At 39.7% G+C, this 17767-nt stretch overlaps 2 protein-coding genes across 4 annotated transcripts; one reads left to right on the top strand and one right to left on the bottom strand.

Moving 5' to 3' along the window:
• Positions 1-157: 157 nt before the first annotated feature.
• Positions 158-10074, bottom strand: rap1gapl (RAP1 GTPase activating protein-like). Of its 2 annotated transcripts, XM_079562114.1 has the most exons (20): positions 9937-10074; positions 9658-9873; positions 9080-9109; positions 8912-8999; positions 7246-7281; positions 7115-7162; positions 5795-5992; positions 5614-5711; positions 5450-5528; positions 4448-4501; positions 4278-4361; positions 4107-4207; positions 3915-4044; positions 3423-3584; positions 1665-1736; positions 1505-1591; positions 1225-1380; positions 1071-1151; positions 422-441; positions 158-356 (listed from the first exon to the last, which is right to left on the bottom strand). In XM_079562114.1, the coding sequence occupies exons 2-20, from the start codon at positions 9747-9749 to the stop codon at positions 269-271; spliced, it is 1704 nt and encodes a 567-aa protein (XP_079418240.1). In that variant the 5' UTR covers positions 9750-9873; positions 9937-10074; the 3' UTR covers positions 158-268. The 2 variants fall into 2 exon arrangements, with proteins under 2 accessions (XP_079418240.1, XP_079418239.1); XM_079562113.1 differs by lacking the exon at positions 9937-10074 and having other exon boundaries at positions 9658-9897.
• Positions 10075-11503: 1429 nt separating this feature from the next.
• casp2 (caspase 2, apoptosis-related cysteine peptidase) lies at positions 11504-17767 on the top strand. 2 transcript variants are annotated; one of them, XM_079562117.1, is made up of 11 exons: positions 11504-11639; positions 12194-12357; positions 12892-13062; positions 13760-13829; positions 14196-14287; positions 14373-14555; positions 15046-15174; positions 16003-16093; positions 16182-16370; positions 16524-16633; positions 16721-17767. In XM_079562117.1, exons 2-11 carry the CDS (start codon positions 12208-12210, stop codon positions 16853-16855), a joined length of 1320 nt encoding a protein of 439 aa, XP_079418243.1. In that variant the 5' UTR covers positions 11504-11639; positions 12194-12207; the 3' UTR covers positions 16856-17767. The 2 variants fall into 2 exon arrangements, with proteins under 2 accessions (XP_079418243.1, XP_079418242.1); XM_079562116.1 differs by having other exon boundaries at positions 16182-16382.

The following is a 17767-nucleotide window of genomic DNA, read 5'->3' as shown; positions in this document are numbered from 1 at the left end:
AACAGAACTAATCCAGTCGTGTTAACTACAAATAAAAATGCACTTAGTCTTATCGATGGTTTGCAACTTGTGTTTAATTTGTTTCACTCATTACTCACATAAAAGCTTAAATATTTCTGAATTTACATTACACGTCTATGTAAATAAATTCCTATATTTTACAATTTTACTTTTACAAGCTATTTACATAAAGGTAAAAGAATAGAATGACGACGGCTGCTAGTTCTACAGCGAAGCTCCCAACTCATTTATAGCTTTGAACAGCTTTTTATGTTTCCTCTTGAGGGCTCGGGTGATCTTTAATGTCTGGTCCCAAACCGTCTGAGTTTGTGGACAGAGACGCGGAAGATCTGTCGCTAAAACAACAAAAAGAAACTTGCATTATGGAGTTTTGTTAACATATTTTTCATATTAACCTTACCTTTCTGAGTCTTTCTCTGTCTGTAAAAGGAAAAACATAGAATACAAGATGAATGGAAAAAGTTGTGTTCACAATTTCAGATAGAGGGTGAGAATTCTAGTCTATTTAGGCACATATTTTTACAGGAAAAGGTCCAGCTTAGCTTTTTGTTTCTGTACTACAACATGTAACAATTTGTCTATTCAGGATATAAAGGAAAGAAACTGATTGACAGTGGCATTTTTATGAACTCGTAATCATTGCTCAAGAAGATAACCGTAAAAACACGGCCCCAGAGACGCACGTTTATGTGAAAAAAACAGTGAGTCAGTGTTAGCACGCTACTGGTTAGCATTAAGCTTCAACAGCTCAACTCTGACCTCTCCAAGAGAAAGCCCTGAACCACACTCCAAACCTTGGCTACAACATGTGACAGAGGTCAGAGCTGAGCTGTTACTGTAGAATTTCCTCAGTGTTCATAGATGTGAGCCACACATGTGTTTATCGTGTTGAAGCCATTGAGTTGATTGACAGTTGCTAACCGGTAGCATGCTAACGTCTTGAGCAGCTTAAACACTGACTCAGACTATTGACATGACAAAATGTAAGCTTTTTGTTTCTGTTGTGTTCTATCCTTTGAGATTTTTGCTAATATCAACTTCCCCTTTACCTTGTGTTTCTGTGTTGAACTACCAGCTTTTCGAGGGACACCAAGAGTTTCGAATGAATGACTCCTCACTCTGATGGCTCTCTGATGAATGCCAAACAAATTACAATCAACACAGTCTCGGGATTATGTTGCACTACTCAGAGGAACAACGTACCTTGAAATTCTCAATGAAACCCCCCGTTCCTTCGGTGGAGGCCCTGATCCCGTCGGACTGCGGCAGTGCGGTCAGAGAGGGATCTCCCATCATGCACTGCGATCGCGTGAAGAGCTCGGTGCGCAGGGTCTCTAGCAGTGACGAGCGTGTTCTCAGCTTAAACAAAATGAACAGGATATGGGGACACAAGTAAAATTGATATCAGTCTTCATTGTAATCAGGTTTTGACAACTTTTGATATGATCTTTAGCAGTGTATTTTTCAATATATGTGGCTTTACCTCTAATCTACTAAACTGCTCGGCTTTGTAGCACGATATCTCTGCGTTGATGAGTTTGGTGAGAAGGAATTCCCTCAGTAGCGAGGGCTAAAACCAAGGACAACACAAGCAAAAATGTATTATTACTGGAGACGACAGCTAAAATGTTTGATATTCTTACATCTTTAAATACTGGAGGGTCTGGAAGCACAGGACCAAAATTGGGAACATCATCTCGGGCAGTGACTGAAAGCTACAAATGCAGAAATAGCATTAGTCTAAAGAACAACATCTTTTAAGTTTTTCAAATCTCTTCTAATCTTCTACAAGTTTTCAAATGGCACTGCACAGAAGTGTTTTATTGAGATGGAGGCAAATTGAGACTATTATGGATATGGAAATTTTGTGGTGTGGTAGGATAAATACTGAAATCTACTGGATGATACTAAAGGTGCATAAAGGAACTTTTTGAGTGAAAAAACAAACTTTAAAATGTAATTGCCCTTTTTGTGACCCAATGTCTATATGGGTGGTCAGCATGGCTAAACAACTGATAGTGTAGCATCATAGAGGACACTGTGATGGAAGGTACCCACTGGGCTGCTAAAAGGTCAAATACGCACAAATAAAATCTTTTGTTTTTCACATAAAAAGTTGCATAATGCACCTTTAATGATAGGGTTTAGGGCTGAAACAACTAATCGATTAATCGGCAACTAATCGATTACTAAAATAGTTGTCAACTATTCCAGTAATCGATTAATCGTTTTCTAGTAAACACAGACTAAAATTGAGCAAAAAAGACATGACAATTATGTATTTTGGATGAAAACCTACTTTGTTTTTTAAAGTTAGGGTCTGCAGTGTTTTGTACATCGTAAATTTCATAAATATCTGTCTTTGTCTCGTCCAATCAGAAAGCAGAATTAGCATAAAGAGCCTCCTACAAATGTTTACTTTAAGTTTACTCCATCCACGTGTCCTCAAGCGGTGCCACTTTCGCTTTATGTGATATAAAAATTGAAAAAATTCAATTTCCATGCACCTTTCACAGCCAAGCGATTAATCGATTAATCGTAAAAATAATCGGTCGATTAATCGATTACCAAAATAATCGTTAGTTGCAGCCCTAATAGGGTTAAACATATATTGGAAGTAAGGGTCCGCACAGCAGTGAAAGCTCCCACCCATCCATCCATCCATTTTCTTCCGCTTTATCCGGGAGCAGCAGTCTCAGCAGAGATGCCCAGACTCCCCGATCCACGCATACCTCCTCCAGCTGTTCTGGGGGGACCCCGAGGCGACACCAGGCCAGCTCAGAGACATAGTCCCACCAGTGTCCTGGGTCTTCCACAAGGCCTCCTCCCATGCCTCGACCACCTTGAGGCACCTGCCTTTGACTGCCACCCAGTCCTCTCTGCACGAGATCCCCACGGATCCCTCTGCGGGTGGTGGGCCTGACCACCAGACGCTCGCATTCGAGCCCAAACCCCAGGCCTGGCTCCAGGGTGAGGCCCTGATGCGCCATCCCAGGCGACGTCAGGTTTTATTGTTTCTTACACCCTAGTATGTGACGTTTTTGGCCTCATAGTCTGCTCTAATTTTTTATTTTTTTTATTGTTTATACTTTTTCCCCATAAAGCTTTTTATTCATTGTACATAAGATACCTCTATTTCCTATTTAATTTGCACATTTCCTATCTATTTTGCACACCCTGAGTGTTTCTTGAGAGCTAGTGGAACAAGTGAATTTCTCCATTGTGAGGTCAATAAAGGCTTATCTTATCTTATATGCATGTGGTATTTGCTTGTGGATATTTATAGTCAAGATACTCTATACAATAAGAATACTGACACCTACCCCCATCTCAGAGAGAGGTGGCAATTTGAAAACAACCCATTGGAGAAGCTAAATACATGATATCAGATGCAGGATTACCTGATATGCATGTCCACTGGGGTCATCATTGTCCACTATCCTCCTGACCACCATGAAACAGTGTAAGAAATGTGACTTTATCACGTCGGGGAGAAAAGGCGTCTGTCCTTCTTGATAAACAAGTGCCACTATGTCGTTCCCGATGTGTCTTTTTCTCTGTAACTATATAGTCATCATGCAATAGGTGAATCACTCCAATCATTTAATCCAGAATAATCACTGGCTTAATGTGTCTCAATGGCCTGCCACAATAACACATTTTAAACTGTGATATTGCTGCAAACAATATCACAATAAATGAGCCAGTATTACCATGACCTTAAATGGTAATCCCAGTTAACCCTTGTAGAATTTGGAGGTATCTAGGTTTATTTTTATTTATGTTCAGCTACATTGCATTATAAACGGTTCCATCATTCATGCTGAATTAGAGGTTGATATATAATAATTATCGTGACAGGCCTATTGTCTCATTTGGAAAAGCTTATTGACCTGCTGGGGGTCACTGTCTGTAAAGGGCAGCATAGTCGCAACGTGGAACATGATTTCTCTGCCATGGAAGGACGTGTAGACGGCTTCACTTCCTGTCTGGCCATGACAAATGTCCAGTCCTCCTCTGAACCTGAGAACAACAGTGCAGATGTGACACCATGTTCGAATGCTAAGAAAACTCATTAAACTTACCCAGTGAAACCTTGCAGCTGAACTGTCTCACCCAAAATAGAGAGAAATTCCTTAAATTCATTACTTTCTTCGTTATTACTTAGTATTTCCTCTTCTGTAAACTACAAGTAAACAAAAGTGAACATGTTTTAAGAAAGTATTTTGCAGTAAATGTGGCTAAAGCTCTGGTACCTGTTTGTCTTTTTGGTACAATACACCAAATTTAAAATTAGGAGAAACTCTGTGTTCATCGAAAGTCTGAATAAGGTCAGGGGCCTAAACAGAGAAACTGCTTTTAAGATGAGACAAGTTAACTTTTACAATTGAACATGGGTTTTTTCCAAACATAAGCTGCAGCATACCTTCAGGTAACACACCGCATCAAACTTCGTCACTGTCAATTTGTCACAAAGCATCTGGAACAATAAACAAGAAATATATTTTATATTTTCTATACATGCCTTTCAGTCATGTGACTTTTGTTATTATGGCGGCCATTTTGAATACCGAAATAAAAATATGCAGTACTACAACATATAACAATTTGTCTACTCAGGATATAAAGGAAAGACAACTGATTGACAGTGGCATTTTTATGTACTCGTAATCATTGCTCAAGAAGATAACAGTAAAAACACGGCCCCAGAGACGCACGTTTATGTGAAAAAACCAGTGAGTCGGTGTGTAAGATGCTAGCATGCTACTGGTTAGCATTTAGCTTCAACAGCTCAACTCTGACCTCTCCAAGAGAAAGCCCTGAACCACACTCCAAACCTTGGCTACAACATGTGACAGAGGTCAGAGCTGAGCTGTAGTATTCCCTCAGTGTTCATAGATGTGAGCCACACAGGTGTTAATGCTAACCAGTAGCATGCTAACGTCTTGAGCAGCTTAAACGCTGACTGAGACTGAGACTCTATTGACAATAACATGACAAACTGTAAAAATCACAGAGAAAGGTTTTCTGTTTCTTCTTTGATGGGTTTATTTAGTCTTCAGAGTGAAGCAGATCTTTAGTAAATCCTGCTGTAGCTCGACAGACAGAGCTGCTACATCTGTGCCACATTTGCTGCTTATATCACATAAACGTGCATCTCTGGGGCCGTGTTTTTACTGTTTTCTTCTTGAGCAATGATTACGAGTACATAAAAATGCCACTGTAGATCAGTTGTCTTTCATTTTCATCCTGAGTAGAGATATTGTTATATGTTGTAGTACTGCATAATTCTACTTCGGTATTCAAAATGGCCGCCAGAACTATGTGTGATGTCACTGGAAACGCATGTATTGATTGGATATACTAACTATTTTTGTTAATTTATTTGTGACTGGCAGTTTACAGAACAATACCATTAACAGATTACCTTGGCTAAGTCGACAGTGGACGGGATGTTTGGGAAGAGAGACACAGAGAAAGCTCCGTGTAGGGAACACTCCTTCATCCTGTCACCAAAGACAACTTTGTGTTATTACAATGTTTCAATACAAAAAAGTATATTCTGCGACACTTTCTTTTTACAGGCTTTACCGTAGTATTACTCGCAGTCTGTTCTCCTCCTCCTCCAAACAAACCGACAGTACCAGAGACCCCAGACACGGATCTACAGCTGTGAAAGAGTGATGGTGCTACAGGACACAAAGAGACTAGTCAAAAAAAAAACCTAATTTCATCATTTCAACTAATTAGATTTGAAAAAACAGTTCCTAACTCTTGATCGAAAGACATTGTGGTAGTTTTTGGCCTCTCTGTCTCTCTCCATGATGTCATAACTGTCCAGATCAGCGCCATGGTAACAGGAGGTGGGACTCACATCACTAAGCCTTTCCGAAGGGGGGTCTATCCAGTATCCCCCCGCCTTGGAGGGCAGTATGAGGGGCAGTTGTCCACCTAGCGTTGAAAGCTGAGACTAAAATAGAAACAGTGTAGAGGTGGTTGGCTGCAGTGGAAATGAGAGATTTCATTGTTTGGGGAAAACAAGATATACAGCATTAACTCAAAGGTCAGGATCAGCTCAGTGTCCTTTTAGTAGACAATATGGGAGCACCCAAAACAAGCTCAAGAACAAATATAACTTTAGACTTTAAACTATTAACAGATGAAATGAATCAGATTAACTAAAAAAAAAACATACTCAATCAAACAAAGACTGCCATTAGGACGTTTATAGCTTTTTGAGGCTCTTGTGCTTATGTTTATTGGGGGCCAAACTACACTACAGTAATTCATACTCTAATTACACATTTATTATATGCTCATTAATACATATATTTAGACTTTTTCTAATTCCTACTCGGTTGAGACTAAGTATAGCGCTCTGTTTGCTTGTCTGCTTGTAGCTAGAAAAGGCGTTGAGCAGCACATGGACTATATTTTAACAGATCTTCAGGTATAAGCAGATTGTATGAGCAATATGTACGGCAGTGGTGGAAGAAGTACTCAATATTCTTACCTATGTAAAAGTGCAGATACAGAACCAAAAATGTACTTAAGTAAATGTAAATTTTTTACTTAAGTAAAAGTATAAAAGTATGCATAATACCTGTTTTAAAAAAAAAAAAAAATATTACAAACAATAAAAGAGAGCCACTAAATGAATATGTTGGTCCAAACTCATTCCTAAGTTTTCTAACATATTTGTAATATTGCGACTCTTCACAGGGACGATTTTCAGGTTCATTTTTTAGACTAACTGTCACAGAAATGTTAGAAAACTTAATTGATACAAATGCTTAGTAATTAGATGGACAGTGTTTTTCCCACAAATGTCTGAGTTTACAACATACTAAAGGACAAAACAAAATGTGTTCCACTACTAAAGAAAATTCACTATAGTGCCTTTCTTAGACTATAATACTTTGACTTTATAATAAATGAGTCAGCCCACAGTCTCCCTCCAGGCATTATAAAGCTCTCACATAAATGAACTGAAATAGAAAAATGCAAGAAGTGCATTAACTGCCTCTCAGGGTCAAGAGGCAGTTAGTGTAAACAAAGCTGTACAGCCGTAGTTTTTCATTGTGACATTTACCTTGAGAGGGAGGGGGAACTGGCATCGCTGTTCATCGATCCTGCTGCCCTGATGGACAATTGAAGCTCTTAGCAACAACACACCTGCTCTCAGAGATCAGTGGATACTCGATCAATCATACAGTCACTCACCTGCAGCTTTTCAATGATTTCAAACAGCTCCGTCTCCTGATATGAGCAACAGGCAGTGGGCATAAGCAAGCCGGGGGAAAGTCAAGCAGAGAGAGAGGGAGAGAGAGAGAGAAATGTGGAACAAGGAAGTGGATCAAAACAAATAAAGTGAAAACTGTCAACGTTGATTCCAGGACTTCTATTTGCATATTTACATACTGTACATTTATTTAAACACTTGTGAATATCTTAGACTCTTTAAAAGTGGGGGTATTGTGCTTTTTACCATGTTACAATGTTCTCTCATCAAACACACACCTGGTGTTTCAATTCACTCGCACAACTTTGAGTAATCTTTGAAACCCCCAGGTTGTTGGGAGCTACTGAGGAGGGAGGTTCTATGTATCCAGAATATGCTTGATTCTCTCGCTAAGCTTAAAGGCCCTATACCTGATTTTTGGATTACAAATAATGAAAGAGGAAGTCAGTGGTTCAGTGGTTCAAACTCATTCCTAACTTTTCTAACACATTTGTGGCATACCAATTCTCAAGAGGGACGGGTTTATCGGCACATTTCATAACTTGCAGGGTCACCTTTTAGGGTCAATTTCACGGAAATGCAACAAAACTAGCCTGCAAGTTCATAAGATTGTTCCAAATCTAAATTATTTGTGGAGGCACAATGTTTTTCGCACAAAGGTCTGAGTTTACATACAAAAGGAGGACAAAGCAAATTCGGTTCCATTACTAGAACAAAAGTCAGGTACAGCACCTTTAAGTCTTTCATCGCAAATGTAAAACCTGCGCCATAAAATCACAAGATCCACACAGGCAGGAGATCAAGAGGAGGGGGAGGGAATTGCTTCCGAGGGGGTTCTCGGAACAGGAAGGGAAACCGTTTCTGCTGTTTTAGATCAATATTGTATTTTCTAACAAACAAAGTGTTAGACAGTGGTGAAGATGTGTTTGAGATCATTACCCAATGCTTGCAAAAGCACAATACGCTCTCTTTAAATATTGTATGATGTTGTTTTAAGATGAAAAACATTTTTCAGGAGTTGCGTTTTGTTTCATTCATGCGCATCTGTGTAATCTTGCAAATTCAGTCTGTCTCCTCAAGAGCTCAAAACACTCACAAGTGTTGATTTCATGTCTCCTCTGTGATTTTAGTCCAGGAAACCTTCGAAATTCACTGAACTTGTACCAGCTATGTCAGGGCATTGGTGTCAGAAACCCGTTTTCAAATACTATAATGTTTTAAGTTTTATCACATAAAATCCCAAGGCAAAGGTGTCCAAATGTGCTGTATTTAAAGAAAAAAAATAGCAAAAATAGAGGATCTAACAAGTAAAATAATTTTCCTCACTTCCCTGCCCAAATAAACAGGGCCAGCCCAAGGAAGTATGCCCAGGCCTTGGCCCTACACACAAAATACCCATTGTTGCCAGCTGACCGTCCAAGGACAGGAGTGAAGTGAAGAAGTGCAGTTGTAATAAGGCAATTCTGTAGAGACCCAATGGTAAAGACTTGCAAAGCACTTGGGCTTGACTTGAGCTCTTGAGGAGGAGAACATGAATGAATGAAACCAAACGCTCCTCCAGCTTTTCATTATAGAACACAGAAAAATAGTAATTGAAAGTATAACATTTTAAGCCTTTAAGAAGCTAATTGTTTTTTTTATTGATACCTTCTGATTGCTGCTGGAACAGACTACGGGCTGTTGCTCAACGGGAGAGTCCAGGATGTCCAGTAAAGTCTCCCCCAGAGATTCAGGTCTGCAACAATGGAAAAGGTTAATCTTTACACACAGAACAATAAAGTTAACTTATAAACAGCAATAAATCCAAAACAGCACCTTGACTGGTCCCCACATGATCTGTCCACACTGTTGACATAAAATAGACACAGTTACAATGTGCAATACGTTTCGTTACTGGCATCTGTTACAGTCTCATGGTGTGCCCACTTGTTACTGTGGCTAGTCCTTATCACGTGATATGAGCCGAATAGTGTCTAAATAAAATTATTTGAGTGTCTTATAGGAATTTACAAAGTGTTATTATTGCAGTGTAAAATGTTGCATGGCCATGAAGTTCTATTAACTCAAATCTCTAAGTTTATCTTGAATAAGACAACATTGTGGTTATATCTTAGAATAATTAATGCTAATGGTTTTAGAGTGATGTATGGCTACAATTTGGAAAACTGTACATTTTATAGTATTCTGTTTTTCTATTTTCTTATTCTGATACATTTCTAAACCTAGTGTGGCTGTACATAGAGCATATATATATATATTCTACAGTCTATGAGGCCTACAAATTTCACTAACATCGCTTACCTAATGCAAAATGACTGCATAAAATCCATTACAGAAATCTACCAGCATTTGGCTTTTGCAAATGTCAAGCCTTTTGCATTGAATTTGCTTACCTTCCATAAGCACCAAAAGTCGAACTTCTTTTCCTGGAGAAAGACGTGTCACTCCGTTTGTCTCTCTCCATGGCAGTACTGTCGCTGGTCATGTTTACAGGTGCCACGGAGTAATCAACGCTGGATAAGGTTGGAATATTTCACTCTATCATTCTGTCACCGCTCCTCCTCTCCTCTCTGCCCCCCTGCCTCTTCCTCATTTAAGCTTCTCTCCTGCTGTTATACAGACAGACGCGTTAACCCTCTAATGGTCAAAGGTGGTGTAGCTGATGCCTCTACCTGTGCACATAACATGGTCAGGCTGGAACCATGTGACGGACTGCCATGCTCCAAAAAAGCTCAGTCGCATGTGCGCACTCTGTCTGAGCCTAAAGAAACACTTCAACATAGAAAAAGAATCGAGTGAGACATTTCTCCCAGACCTGTTACCCTTTGAGCAAGTGGGGATCATCAATTATTGACAGTGCTCCGAGTGAGGGCGAGGAGATAGACAGCAGGGGAGGTGGAAAATGTTCTTTATTAGTGCATGGAATAAAAAATGATAGACATATTTAGATTAAACTCAGAGCGTATTAACTGAAGAATTACAATAGTTTAATGGAGGGTTATGCAGTTTAGTGAGTTATCTGACTGGTGATGTATTCAAATTGCCAAGGACATAAGGGTCAAAAGTGTCACTCTGCCAGAAGAAGCTCTGTTTTTGTGATGATCTTTTGTAATTTTGCTCTGTGGCAGCATGTGGAGGTGTTCATGTTCAGATCTAATGGTACACACTCATCTCACAACAATGATGAATGAAATAATTAGATTTGTCTCATTACATTAGGGACCTGTTATCTATATTTTCATATTCTAAACCTAGTTAGTTCCTAATGAGTAAGACTTGCTGATTTGAACTGACATATGCACAATTCTGTATCTGTGTTTGTGCAGGTTCTCATTCGACAAGGAAGAATTAATCATAGGGAAGCTTAAATCATCTACTGGACTAGATTTGGGTGAGTTGAGGATGTTTTGCTTCTATACCGTTCTATACTATACGCATAAGCTTTTTCTTTGCTCTTACATTCTGACCACAAGAGTTAAGAAGAAGCGGAGTATAGAAGCGAAACGGGTGCGTACCTATGTTCCCCCGGTGCGATTTTATATTCGTAGGTTGGTAGAGTTGGTAGAGTTGGTACATCAACCGATTACAAGTCATGAGTAAAACGTCATAAATATATCAATCAGCTTAACACAAAAACTGCCCAAGCCACTAACCTTAAGGATAGTGGACTGGTGCCTAATGTGAATTAATAGTTGTGGGGGAACATAGGTACCGGGGAAGATAGGGCTGACCCCAGCGAAAAGTCCTCAACTCAACCAATCCCAGTCAAGTAGACAATTCAAACTTCACTACGATTTCTGTCTCTAATGAAGCAGTAGTTGCTTTTGGGAATGTTCTCTAAACTCTTTAGTTGAACTTTCTTCAGCACCTTGCATTGACAGCACAATAGTTTTTATGGCATTGATTTAAATGTTTTCATTTTTGTACATGTTACTCAGCAAAAGATATAAATGTACGGAGCTTAATCATCTTACAGAGATTTTGTGTAATATTACTATCATTATTAGGCCCAATATATAAGTCAATAAGGTCAAACTTCAAATCCCTCTCGCCAAAGAGGCTAGTTACTTATTTATAGACCGATGCGTTGGCACAAAATTCAAATTTAATATTGACTTGCCAGTTTTCCAGTAATATTACAGTAGTACGGGAGCTGACAGCTCATTGGCCGCTTGAGATGTCAATCAAAACTCTCCGTCGTTCTGATTGGTCCAAATACAAAACATTGCTCATGCGTTACTCCCGCGGAAGTTGTTTTGCGAAAGTGAACGACAAGATGGGATAAATTTACATAAAATAAGGAACCACATTGACACTGTGCTGTTGTTGAACCTGACCGCATAGATCGAGTTTTGCATAGGCGGATAAGCGAGTGGTAAGTCGTCAGAATGGATCTTTGTGCGATCATAACAAACCGCACGAACGCACAGTGGGGGTAGTTAGCTAGTTAGCGTGTTAGCCAGTAATTAGCTGCAGGACACATTTGACTACAACTCACTCGGACTTCTGCTGTCTTTAGCGTGCTGCACTTGCTTACAGTAGGCAAATTTCCTGTGTTATCAACAGAAACGTCTCTCTTCTCCCTCAGTGACACAATCGGATTATTTATTTGTGTTGTATCGTTATGACTAGTTAACTACTTTATCATTTTGATGTGTCAATTCCATGTCTTGGTAGGCATTTGAACATACAAATGCGCAAATCTTTACGGAAGTTCACGCTTAATCTTATTCACCGAGTCCAACAAAGATTTACATTGTGTTGTCAAGATTGAATTATGGTCAAAGTTTGGTATGGGGTGCGGTTAAACTGTCGTCCTGCTGAGAAAAGAAATACCTCCACTTTGTGTTGCGGATTGTCCCGAGGCATGTCTCGTCTATTGGCATGTCTAGTGTATAGTAACAACCGTCACTTGTGTTGTATTCGCAGTTCATTAAGCCAAAATGCTGGAGTGCGGCATGCTGACGCGCGACAGAAAGGCTCTGCAGCGGTGCTCTGCTGTTCTCTGCAAACAGATGGTGGTGGATGAAGTGCTCATTCAGTCTCTGCAGGCGGACGACATCCTGACAGAGAGCATGGCGGAGAGCGTGATGGTATGTTGACACTGCTGCGCGTATTCAGCGTTTTATTTCAGCCCCCTGGTGTATTGTCTGCAGTGCTATTACACGTTTGTTACTGTAGGCTTGTGTGCGCTCAGTCAACAGAGCATCAGATATAGTGGCTTATCCATCTCTTTTCTTTTGCATTTTTTTCTCTACTATGACAGCAATAAATCCTTCAAAGTTTGTAGCTGAGAAATCTATAGGAGAATTTACTGTTTTTGTTTTTGTACTCAGCCTATCTGCACAGTGTTTGCAGCCCTATAGTTAGTGGACACTTTTGTATTGTTTTATACAATTCTCATATCTTTGCCGGATCTTTCCCTTATCCTTTATCACCAAACACCGAAAGATGGGAGATGTGTTCCTCTAAAAGGGAAATCAAATTAAGTCCTGTATCTACATGAATAAAAAGTGACACAAGATTCTCCTTCTCTGTCAGCACAAATGACTTCCACTAGAAACTTCATAGATTTCAAAGGCAGCTCTGCAATTAAATTTCTCATCTCTCGTCTCTCTCCCTTACAGGCTGAGCCAACGTCTCAAAAACGCAGCTTTCGTTTGCTGTTACTTTTACCAAAGCGAGGACCCAAAGCCTTCAGCAGCTTCTGCTCGGCTTTGAGAGACACAGAGCAAAAGCACTTATGTGACCTACTCACACAATCAGCACCGACAGATTTGAGTGAGGCCCATAGAGAGGTAAGAGGTGCAACTCATGCAGCTAAATGGAATAGATAAGAGATTTGAAGTAAGTTATAGACCAGTAAATACATGAACAGTGAAGCAATAATCACCAGCCTATTGTGAAGCTCCTATATACAACTTTCAAGCAGATACAGCATTCATTTCTTCAAGTTGTGCTAGTTATATTAGACAACTCAGATCTGCTACCACCCCCATGTATATCGCCTAATACAGACACAACACATATTTTTTTATCCTCAAAGCTGATGTAAGACTGACTGGTTTGTATTATAGCTTTCTTTGCTTTTTGTTTTATGTGGGGCTACTTTTTAAGCTGGTAGTTTTAACAAACAATATAAGGATTTTCTTTATCACAGAGAATATTTTTGAGACAGAGCTTGAGGAAAAGTCAGTCACACAAGTCAGTGCATTGTCCACATAAGATTATTAAGTTTGTATTATAACAACAACATTATATTTATTTGAAACAGGCAACCATAGCTCAGCAGAAAAGCAAGGCAAGGGTTGGAAACTTCAGAAAACAGGCTCAGCTCAAAGTCAGGGAGCCCAGGCTGGAGAATACCTGTGAAAATGAGTATTTTAGGATTATCCATAAGGTCTCTGAACAGTTCCATGAAAAAAATATAATTAGGATTTAATTCTTTGCTTGTTTTTGTTATTTGTTAATTCATTATATTTATGTGTTATGCAGAGCCCAGTGAAGACCTCATATCCTCATCCCACACAAGAAGTCATTCCAGCAAAGAGACTTAGATCGTTGGGTGAGTTAAAAAGACTTGGCCCTTTATTAAACATCTGCTGCGTCTGCATTTGCTCTCTGTTGTTTTCTTGTTTTTGTTTCCATAGTGACATTGGGGCGGAGTGTGACATTCACAAAGATAATAATGCTTTAGTCTTAGATTGTGATTTTCTATACAAGTCAGGCACTTACTCCCTCTTCTCAAAAGTGGTAAGCTACTTGCAAAGCCACAGCTGCAGCAGAAATACAAACTGCTAAAAGCAAATGAAAAAAAAACACATGCATTTCAGATGAAAAGAAACAGTGCAGAGTTAATCAAACCACTGTCAAACACTGTTGCTGTTTGGCCAGTTTTTAATGTATACGTACATATTGGTCTGTCTTGTAGATTCTATGGAGGTTAGCCTGGACACCGACAGTCCAATCCTCACTCCTGTCTACCCCTGTTCACATGAGTTTTACCTCTCACACTTAGACCAGGTAAGTAGCTTTTGTCAAATCATCCTAGTTTATGAATGTGTGCCCTACTGACTTTTTCTTCCCTGTTTTCATGCTGGCCTTACAGTCTTATAAAATGAATTCAACGCCGCGGGGTCTAGCCTTGGTGATCAGTAATGTGGCGTTCGATCCTCTCGCTGCTCCAGAACTCGACCTGAGAAAAGGAGGCGAAGTGGACGACGAGGTGCTCAGGAAAGTCTTCACTGAACTGGATTATATGGTCACAGTTCAGAGAAACCTCACTGCTCAGGTAACTTTGGAATACTGCTTTTAGACAAGGACTCAAAACATTACTATGGTCTGAAGAGGCGCGACCGGTTATAATAAGTGTGACAATTGTTTGCATGTTGAAATAATTACCTCTTTATTTAATCATCAATTATTGTCATCTGTGAAAGTGCTGAAAGAAAAAAGACTTCACTCAAAGCAGGTGACATTACTTTTTATGAAAATAAACATGCAACTATCAGGAAATCCTTTCTTATCATTTGTCATGAAATAGATGTGAGGTTTTAAGTAAGTTATAGTCCTTGTTTAATTGGATAAAAAATCTGGATTTTTGACACTTATGCTTCATTACTGTTCGTCTTCATTTATGTTATTTTGGGCCGATATGGCCAAGTAATTTTGGGACCGAGTAGGTATCAAAAATAAGTGATGAGATTTTTTTAAATTTTATATTGTTATTAAAACCTATATATACCAGAAGGTGCTCAGATGAGGCGTCTTTATGTTGACAGGACATGAGGGTGTGCATCGAGAGCTTCTCCAGGCGACCGGAGCACAGAACAGTGGACAGCTGCGTGCTGTGTCTGCTCTCTCATGGAGTGGAAGGAGCTGTGTATGGCACTGATGGACAGCTCCTGCAGGTCAGTATTGATGAGGGCCATGAAGAGGCCGTCATAACTAAGATGAACTGAATTGCATTATTGTGATGTACTGGTTGCACTGACTAACTGAATTGTTTTATATGCATGATTGTACGGCATGTGTGGCAGCTGCGGGCAATGAGCCCAAGACAAATTTCCCCATTGAGGACAATAAAGTTTATCAATCAATCAAAAAAATTTAGTTAATTTTCAGGATTAGGGCCGTGCCAATATTCAGATTCAGTCCTGATCAAATTAATCGTTCATCTCATTTAATAACCTTTTTTATCGGCAGATTTCCAGCTCATGATATTAAAGGTGCATTATGCAACTTTTTATGTGAAAAATAAAAGTTGATATTTGTGCACAATTGACCTTGTAGTGACCCATCATGGCACCTTTACTTTCCATCACAGTGGTCTCTAGGACGCTCCAGGATCAATTGTTTGGAAGGTTTTCGCTGCTGATGGACCCTCTCACCAGAAAACCTATAAAACAATTGATCCTGGACCGTTGAAGAGACCACCATGATCGAAAGTAAAGGCCCCATGCTGACCACTCATTCAGGCGCTGGGTCACCACAAGGTAAAATATGCAAAAATGTCAACTTTTTTTTACACATATAAAGTTGCATAATGCACCTTTAAGTGAGTAGGTTCAGACTTTGAAGTTTTGAGAGTAGGGTCCATGTTATCTATGATAATAAACCATACAAGTAAAAGTCATATTTATTTATTAGTTTATTATTTTTGTTGAAATTGCAATTACGTTTTTGCAAATCATCCGGCTCTATTCAGAGTTCCCTTTGTTTTTTCTGTTTTGTTTCAGCTCGACTGGGTGTTTGAGTCCTTTGATAACGCACACTGTCCGCTACTACAAAATAAACCAAAGATGTTTTTTATCCAAGCATGTAGAGGAGGTAAGCACTTACTCTGATAAGTCCAGTGACTTAGGACAGAAAAGTGATCTCTGGTAACATAAAAAGTGCTTCATGTTTTGTTTTGTAGAGGACATGGACTGTGGAGTGGAGCAGATCGATGGTCCTTCACGGACCTGCTCTCCGAGCTGTGAGCAGCTGGACGCCGGGAGGGAAGGCCAGAGTGATGCAAACCTCAGACAGAGAGACGACCTGGGACGCCCCAGAATCAAACTGCCCCAGAGATCTGACATGATCTGCGGCTTTGCTTCTCTCAAAGGTCAGAACATTTGTAAGTTTTCTTTTCCTCATTTTTTATGTTTTCATCTGAAGTAGGCCCTGCATGCACACAATAAAACACTCAAAACAATAGTAAAGTCAGTAGTAACTGGGAGTATCTGACACCTTTTATTGTGTTTTTGATTTGGTGAAGGCACTGCAGCGATGCGCAACACCAAAAGAGGGTCCTGGTTTGTTCAGGACCTCAACACAGTGCTCCGGCTCCGGGCCAAGGACTCACACCTCGCTGATATGCTTGTGCAGGTAATGCGGACAATCATTTCTGCCATTTTAAAATAACGGGTAATATTTAATTTGAATTGTGTCCATTTAATTGTGCTCTTTCTACAGGTAAATAGTCGCATCAAAGAGCGAGAAGGGCATGCGCCTGGCACTGCCCACCACCGCTGCAAAGAGATGTCCGAGTTCACTAGCTCTCTGTGCAAAGACCTCTACTTCTTCCCCAAACACGAGTCGCACTTCTGAAGGCAAACCACTCTGACCACTCTGACCACTGACCACTGCCACACACTCAGCATTCCTCCTCCTACTCCAGATGTTTGTACTGGATTACTTTACTTGGATGTGCATAGACTGCACTGGTGTTTCAGTACCATTTCTGAGGGTTTGATCCTTTTTAGCCTTTATAGTTTACTTTTTTCAACTAGTGGTTTTTTAAAACTACAATTTTTCCACATTGAATTCTATTTTATACACAGATTTATTTTTCTGTTTCTTATTTTTTAGTAACATTTTTAACTTTTACATTTGTAAGAAGTGATCATGTTTTATTACAGTGACCAATAGGTGGCAGCAAAGACATTTTGAGATCATTGCATTTCATCACATGCTTGTTTTATAATCCATATTATATTTTCATAATAGTTTTTAATGCTGTGTGTTTATTTAAGTAACCGCCTGCTCTGTACTTCAGAGGGCATAGGGTATACTGTGGTACCGCAAATGGAATCCACCCACAGAGCAGCTTCCGAGCCAGCGCTTGTTTAGATGTTTTGTTTGTCTTTGTGTATTTTAGCCTCCGCTTCTGTGAATCAATATTATTATAATTTTCAACATCCACCATAGCGACCTTTCCTTTGTATTATCTGTGTTACAGAAAAGCCTTCATGCTTGTGGGCTGTCAGGGGAATATGGTGCTACTTTTGAGGTCATGTGAAGGCGTGACATAAAGCTATCTCTTACTACTTATGGTGTTTCTGCCAATGGAGCTCCACTGCACTTTGAGCTTTTTTACTGTATTAGCTACAGTATGTACTCCCACTGTCTTCCAATAGAAAGTGAATGCAGATTTCCACAGCGACTGGTGTCATGTAAAGTGACCTGTTCATTTCCTTTGAACCATTGTGCTGCTTTCACACACATTGTATTACTTAAACA

This window comes from Gobius niger (assembly GCF_951799975.1).
Source record: "Gobius niger genome assembly, chromosome: 8".
NCBI lineage: Eukaryota > Metazoa > Chordata > Actinopteri > Gobiiformes > Gobiidae > Gobius > Gobius niger.
Note: the sequence above shows the minus strand (reverse complement) of the source record. Positions and strands in the feature narration are given on the sequence as shown.